Raw genomic sequence first — 8,155 nt, forward strand, 5'->3', positions numbered from 1 at the left:
GTCCCGTCACAATGTCGATGGGGCTGGTGGAAGGCGGCGGTTTTCAGCACAAAGGCCGCTTCTTCGAACGCCTCCTAGCTGCAGTGACGGAGAAGGTGCGGAATGCGCGTCTTGCCCCCCTTGTCGCAATCGGGTGGCAATCTTGCTTTGCAGCTCGCCATTCTTAACAGCGCAAAGGCCGCTTCTTAGTACGCCTGCTAGCTGTAGCGACGGAGAGTGCGGAATGCACGTCTTGCCCCCTTGTCGTGATTGGGTGGCAATTTTGCCTTGTAGCTCGCCATTCTTAACAAGGCTTACATTGGGCAGAGCGGCAGGTGTATCAATATCAGGCTAAAAGAACACAATAACTTAACAGCCCTAATGCTTCACATCTAGCGTCGCATTATTTCAAATGCGGCTGTAAACCTATGTTTGAAGACACAAAAGTCTTTTCAAGACACGAATGCCAAACCGCACCCGAAATAATTCAGGAATTTCAAATTAAAAGATTAGGAGCGACTTGTATTAGCCAAGCATCAATATCTCTGTTAGAAAGCGAATTTCCATACTTTCTCAGCACGTACGTCAATCTCAAGCAGTGGCTTTTGTTGTTTGGTTTTTATGATATCCCTACCTCTTGATATGTTTAACTGATTTAACGAGATTCTGTGACGTCGTAGGAAGGCTTTGGCCATCTTCAGAGCTTTATTGTACGATACCTGCTGCACACAAGTGAGCATGGATATGCGAGCTGAAACGTACAAAAGTTTATTCTAAAAATTTGATTTTTGTGCATGGATGAGCCTTTACGGCTGGCGTGTGTAACTGCTGCAAAGGAGCACGTTCCTCCTGCTTGGAATAGCTTCGGCATGCAACCATTGTTCGGCTTAGCCGTCCACGACAGTAAAGTAATACGCCTGGTACCACTTGCCTGCCTACTATACTGTGTTTCAATGGTCTATTTATCACTGATGTAAGACCAAATGCGCTCGCGCACTGTTTCATGTTTGCGCACTTTACTATAACGCGACGCGTCAACGTCATTCGAAAAACCTGGAACAGCTACATTTGACGGCTTCAGGCAGGGCCAACTAGGCTAGAGCAGATTATTTGCAACTTGATGAGCGCTGTGATTCCTTGTCTCTGTTGCAGGATCGCTGGAAGCCATACGAGCAGGACATCAACCGGGCTGCAGTACTGGCGAAGGGGCCTCCGCGCAAGCCTTCGGCACACATGGATCCATGGCGGGCCTCTGACCACGCCGCCGTATTGGTTGGAGAAGAGCTCCTTCCACACGGCACCGAGCCCGGTGACGTCGCAACCTCCGGCGTCGATAACGACCTGGACATCCCGGATCGAGGTGGTAGCGATGGCCTGGAGGATGGTCTTACGGTAACCATGGTAGCTGTCATCGTCGCCGTCACTGCCCCTCTTGCAATCGCTCTACTGCTGCTAATCGTGCTCGTGGCCTACCGGCGCCGCTATCCTGTACGCATGATCTTCGGCCGCAAGTTTTCTACTTTTGAGAACCCGGCCTACGTACGCAAGGACGCCCAGAACCCCCGGGAATTGACCCGGCTTTCGATAGCTGACCGAGACCGCTTCTGAAGCGGAGAAACTGCCCGGCAGTCGAGTAGTTGTTGCGAGGCAAAGCGAAATGGCCACGCGGATCCTGCAACGCAAAATGATAGGACGAAGCAACGAAATGGTTATGGCCGTTCTGCTCATAAACGGCAGATGACGTTTTTCTTGAATGTGGTGCTGCTTTTTTGTCGCCTCGGGACGTCTCGTGCTCACTAGATTTTTCAAAGGCGACATTTTAGCCCTTCCGCCGTCGGAAAAGGCCCCCTGGTCTTTTGGCATTACCTTTGAATTCAACGCTCCTTGGCCTGGTGACAACCCGGTGTGTCCAGCGATTGCCATGTTTAACTGACGATCGGTCTGTGACTGGGAAAACATTTTTTCTACTGCCGTTGACCAGCGGACTGTTGTAGCGTGTGTGGCGCTGGAATGTGTTGCATAAGTGACTACAGGGACGGCTCGTGTTTGAGCTGCCTCCACGTATTCTCGTCGTAGGCTGCTTTCTGCGGTGTCGCTTCGTACCTTCTGGTGGAATGCTCCACAAGACTGTCGAGGTGGCGTAAAGGTGATGTGATCCGGGGATTGTGGACCTTAGCGTGCGAAAGGCTTTCAAAGGCCTGCACATGAGCGACGGTATCATCAAGACTGCGAAACGCCCAGCTGCTGCATTGTGTGTGTTCGAAACTTCTTGAGCTCCGCCTTCGCCTACTATGCGTGTTTGATGATTTTTTCTTTGAACATACTAGTATTCACAGGAGTCATACTTCAACCATTATTAACTGTCTTTTCTCCATACGGGACAGCGCTTTATACACCAGGCAAATAACGAGCGACACCACGAAGCGTTGTCGTCAGCAATTTTTTAATGATTTTACTTATTTGTGTACACGAGTATATACGAAGTAACAAATAAGATGCACAAGAATAGGCGTTACATAAACGGTATTCTTGCGTGCTAAGTGCCTCATTCCGTCTTTCGTGGGCTAAAACAGTTGTCAAGATGCATGCATAAAAGCGCGTTGTTTTTCAGTAAAATGGACGGTTTTGCGATTGTCCTGAGGGTCAATAATCAAATGAATATTTATTGTCTTTCTCCACAGCTGTTTACACTCTTTACAAATTATTCCGGGATCTTATAGAATAGGAAGAGAGCTACTGTCGCGTCAGTGAACGCCGAAGTGACTACAGGGACCTTCGGAATCATTTTATATTGCCGACTGAACTGGTTGGCGCTTTGTTTTCATGGACTTTGTCTTCCTGTCCTCCTTGTTTCGTACGGGCAGTTCCTTGTCCAGAGAGCCGGAATTAGCGGATCAGAGCGTGCACATGTGTTATTTTTACGCACAAAGGTGCAAGCTGCAGACAAGCATGTAGCTGTTCTGGAGGGTTTTCAAACGACAAGCTGATGAATTGCGTTCGCTACACTTGGCAGTTGCCGGAACATTTCTTCCCGCCCTCTGGTAGTGACCAAAAAGCAGAGATATGTCATTTAGCCGCGATAAAAAACTCGTGTAGATAGTACAGTTTCATAGTGAGAGTAGCGGGGTGCTACTGGCAGGAGCGTTTGTGTGGGTCGTCGATGGGGATACAAAGCTAGCATAGAATCACTGCGTGTGTACCTATGCGCCTAAATTAAGCTAATGCGTTTTCGAACCCCTTTGTCTATTTACTTCCTGGGGTGCTTATACGACTGGAAATAGAATAATTGTGCGTTTTGTTTATCTAACTTTAGTAACATTAAAGATGATCCAAACATAAAACAAAGGATTTCATATGGTGTATGTTACAAGCGATATGCACATGAAGCGTCATGAATCAAGTGTCGCAATGAATTTAGTGCTGACATTTGCGCAATGATATAACTTGTTGTGGTTGCAAAACGGTTAGCTATTCCAAAGACACTTACGCTTGAATTGTGAACGACAGTTTTGCTAAATTGTTTAAAAAGTGCATGTCGTACCCACGATTGCTTGGTGGTTGTACACTTACAAAGGTCATGTTACTCTAGCAATGTTATATAAATCTCTACGTCGAAAGAAAGATCGGATATTCAGCTCAGTTTCACATGTTGCCATCGTGCTTCTCTGTTCGTGAATTCGGCTTGGCATATAACTTAGTGTCACCCTCCAAGTACAGAGCGAGTCAAGGAAGACACAGTAATAACGAGGCAGGTTTCAGGGCGTTCCGTCCGGTCTCGCGCCTTATCTTGTGAAACACGTAGTTGTTGGACCTATCGGTGCATGTCTTTTTTTTTAAATCCGGAATTGTAGAGCAGCTAAAGAGCAGGCATTACAGAACCAACATATATAGGTTGTGTGCCTGTCCATGTTGGTTCTGTTGTGCGTGATCTTTTGCTGCGCCACAATTCCGATAAAAAAAATACTTACACCGTCTTCGCCTGTGTGAGCTGTGCATAGTTTTCACTTTCCGGCTCAAAATTGCACAGGGAAGGAAGAACACGCGAGTCGAGAGCTCACTAAAAAATTAATGCTTCTTTTGAAAAAAAAATCGCTTAATGGTAACAACAATAGCCCGAAACGCACACTTATACTGCGCACAAGTTCTTGCAAAAGGGGGGCTTACGTCGCTTACAAGGGCATAAAAGAACGTTATTCAGTATTTGCGGAACATTTTTCAGAAGATAAGCGTGGTCAGCGAACTTGGACAGAAGGACAAAAATACTCTTTTAAATAACATCCGCGCAAAGCAAGTGCGTCTGACAGTGTTATTGTTGTTCGCTTTAAATTTGCGTTCAAAATAAACGTTGTGTTCATGGTGAGCGGTCGTGTCGTAATGTACCGCTTAGGTGCCTGTCTGATTTTCGCATTGACAAGCCACACACGTGCCAACTCGCTACCTTGCCCTAAGTATTTCAAATGTCTCACTGACTATCCCGAAGAAAGGTGTCAGTTTCTGATGTAGTGCAATGAACAATGTGGGCTTTAAGCTGTGGAAAAGCTAAGTTACGACACGAAATCAATCTTCTAGCTCGCGTGTATTTGTGGTCTGCAAGTCATGCATGAAGCTGGTGGTGCAGGAAAGCCGTACTGCAGGACGTCCCAAAGCACCTTTTTATTGCATTTATGGTATAGTTGTTATTGCTTGTATACGCGTAGCGAGTGTATTATTGCGTAATTGAGATATTACACAGGCTCGATAGACCAAAAAAATGCTCAACGGCAACGTACTGAATCAACCTGCAAATGAGTGTGTAACGACGTCTAGTCTAAGAGTGCATTTATGGCGTTGTAATCCAAACGCGACCCTTATTGTTCGTTGGTGCATATATATATATATATATACATATATACGTGACCCTACAGCTAACTAAGCTTTAGGCGACTAGGTACCACAGTATAGATAATCGTTCTGATCCTGTCACCATAGCTTCCGTAAGATTTTTTGAAGCGGATGAACTTGGCGTATAAAAGAGCGATATGCACTAGCCTAATGTGACTTCCTTTTTCCAAAACAAACCACGCATTTAGCACCGTAAACACATTTTAATGACAAGGTAAGGTTTCCTCCTCACACAACGGTAGGCTCTCAGTTGGACATGATCTACCTTCATCTGCCAAACTTTTGACCCAGGCGAATCTGGCACAACGTAAAGTTACACGAGGACTGTGCGCAAAGAGCGCGACAGCATTTGATAGAAAACTGTTATTCCCTAAGCTTCGGCAATCAGCTGTTGTTTGCACGCGTCACCACTGCGAAGATTTAAACCACAACGAGCCTGTTTTTTTTTTCTCGCGGCTCGGTGTTATGACATAGGAAAGAGAAGGCGCTATCACTCTGAGTTGAGTCCTGTTCGTATATGTATGCCGCTGCTTTTTGTGGCGCAAGCGGAGATTGCTGTGGCAGCTTTATTACTTTAGTCCTCAAATCGTTCGGGGATCCGCAAAGCTTCACATTGGGAACGAGCATAGCGTGTATGAAAGTGCTAAGCACTGAAAATAAGATTAATTGTTGTTTATGTCGTTAACACGAGCGTCTTCGGTTAGCGTTCGCTTTCTGGCGACACATGGCCCAGTGATTCCATGAACGCTTTGCCCGTACGTGCTCGCCCTATCTGCTCTCAGCCCAGAACGATAAGTGGCACCGCAGCTCACGCGTTCGAGGAACTCATTGCTTGGATTTTCCAGCGTAAATGACCTGCTCCCTCTGTGGGCTGTCGTGCCTTGAAGAAGACAAGTCCACTTGTCGTAATGTTGGCTCTTGCTTTCACCTTGTTCTCGTTTTGCTCATGGTGTTGAATTTCCATCTCCCGCCTTCCCCGTGTTTTCCAAACATGAATAGTGTATCACAAGATTATGCAAGCATCTGGCAGCGTGTTGGTGAAATACATCATTGTTACACCTTGATACATTTTCGTAGGCTTCCAGCTTCGTTTGGCGTCTTTGGTAGAGAAAAAATGAATGTATGTATTTTTAGTACTTATGCAAGCAAAGGTAGTCCAGCCTCCCTAGTGAAACTTCGCCAATTGAAGTCTGCTGGCGATCCTCCATTTGCTACGCGGGTAACATAACCCTGTTAGCCTAGTCCCTTAAGAAAGGGTTTCGTAGGAGTATCAATCGCTTTCACACTCATCGCCGTAGCATTGTGGCCTATTTCGATATCACCTGTGCGAAATTGTGGCATGGCAAAATATGTGCCATGATTTCTGGGTAGTTCTCTAGCGCCGAAAAACCACACTAGGTAAATTTTTATATGGGGGAACGAGATCTAAGTTGATGAAGAAGGAATAGATTTCTACCCTCTGGTAGCGCGTTATGAATTCATATGTGTGAGCTGCTGTTCGTCGCCAGCTGTAAGCAAGTGCAGAGCCCCTGAGATCCTTAACAATACCGTGCAAGCGGCGACCGCACGTCATGTAGATGCTGTCTAATGGCGAGAAGCAACTAGAATGACTATAGCCTGTGCAAAACGATGGGCGAAACGAGAACAAGGCGAAAGCAGAAACCAACGTTTCGACAAGTGGACTTGTCTCCTTCAAGGCGACATATGCTTTCCTAGCAACAGTATACAGAAATTGTTTTCTTCTAAAAGGGAGAGGGCGCGTGCATGCGGCAACGAGCGAAGGTGTATTAGCGGCGAGGGTGTAGAATTGAGAATAAAGGAGTGCTCGGCACAAGGCCAGGGACACGGCCGTCTGTCAATCACGTGTCAGCGCCCGTGTGTGAGCGGGCGTGTCAACTGCGAGCACAGCAGCCCTCTAGTACCTGTTTCGCTGGTGGTCGGGGGCTATCGTGTCTCTGAAAAAGACAATAGAAAGCGCGGCAGAAACCGGTGCTCGGGAAAAAAAAATTCTGAAATGGAATAAATAAATAAGTAAAAGGAAAAAAGGAAGGAAGAAGAAAAAAAGAACGCTAAGAAACCAAATTAAGTGTTGTTCTCTATAGCTTAAAATTTAGCGTAGCGAATACATTCTAAAGCTCCCTTTGAAACGTTTATGACTGTTGGTTGCAATGTCTTGAACCTATGGATAAGGTATGATTATCTATTTTCGTTCTCTTGCAGAATGGAAATATTACTGTAAGATGTAGAGTTTGGGGTCATCAAAGTTATGACCTGGTTAGTTGAAATGCTCGGGGACGATTTTGGGATACTTTTTATCTGTGTCCGCGCGAAGTCCGTTTAATCTGACGTTCATTGATTGCACCGTTTCGGCGATATATTGTTCATCAGAGAAGGGACATTCAAGCGATGAGGCTGCGCACCAGCTGGCCCGAGCTCTCTGCCACCGGGCGGCTGCGGAACAGCCCGGAGGCGGGGGAATGAAAGATGGTGCAATCGCATATCATGAAAGAACTCAACATTAGAAACTTAAATGCAGAAATCTCCCACCTCTGGATCGATGTCTCTCCTACAACGAGGCCCGTATATTGCAAGCCGGTAAATACATCTGCCCATTTTTGGGCTATCTTACGCAGACAAGGGACGAAAATGACGCCAAATGTAAAGATTTCAGCGAGAGGGGTACGCTAGACCATATAATATGGGAATGTGCCAGTTCCCCAGGCACCAGCCAAGATATACATAGTAGAGAAGCCTGGGAGGTCTGGCTGCGGAGCGAGGACCGCAATGTCCAGCAGCAAGCTATCCGCCTGGCGGCTGAGGCCGTGAAGAAGCAACTTCGCTAGTCCTGGTGTAAATGTAGATTCTGGTGTAGACTGTTTTTTCGCTAATTCTGACTGTCACACCATAGTCTGACAGACCGCCAGCCTTTATAACAAAACATTCTAATGCACTCCCAAACAAACAACATCCTACGAAAATACCACCTTATATTATCAAGTAACCAGCGTTCCCGGTTGTACCAAAGGTCACCTATCGCCGCATCAGGAACCTTAAAGACATGTTTGTGCGTGCAAAAGTGAACCAACATCATTTCCTCGTAATAAAAGCATGCTGTCGCTCCAGGTTCAGAACATGCAGGTACCTTCAGAGTGAGATTAAAATTAAAAGCACCGCAAATAGTTATACACACGCAATCTAGCTTCACTTGTACAAGTGCGGATGTTATTTCCATGTTTGACTGTTTCGTCTGTAAGAAACAATATATCGGTCAAATGACACAATCAATGAACATCAC

General features: G+C 46.1%; 1 protein-coding gene across 3 annotated transcripts in view; it reads left to right on the top strand.

The window, feature by feature from the left end:
* LOC135906572 (CUB and sushi domain-containing protein 3-like) overlaps positions 1–6,949 on the top strand; it is a 265,193-nt gene extending 258,244 nt beyond the window's left edge. For all 3 annotated transcript variants that reach the window (XM_065438017.2, XM_065438018.2, XM_065438019.2), the window contains exon 6: positions 1,132–6,949. In XM_065438017.2, the coding sequence (XP_065294089.1) occupies positions 1,132–1,587 (456 nt within the window). In that variant the 3' untranslated portion in view covers positions 1,588–6,949. The remainder of the gene's footprint in view (positions 1–1,131) is intronic.
* The last annotated feature ends 1,206 nt before the right edge of the window (positions 6,950–8,155 follow it).

This window comes from Dermacentor albipictus, chromosome 5 (genome assembly GCF_038994185.2).
Source record: "Dermacentor albipictus isolate Rhodes 1998 colony chromosome 5, USDA_Dalb.pri_finalv2, whole genome shotgun sequence".
In the NCBI taxonomy this organism is placed as follows: domain Eukaryota; kingdom Metazoa; phylum Arthropoda; class Arachnida; order Ixodida; family Ixodidae; genus Dermacentor; species Dermacentor albipictus.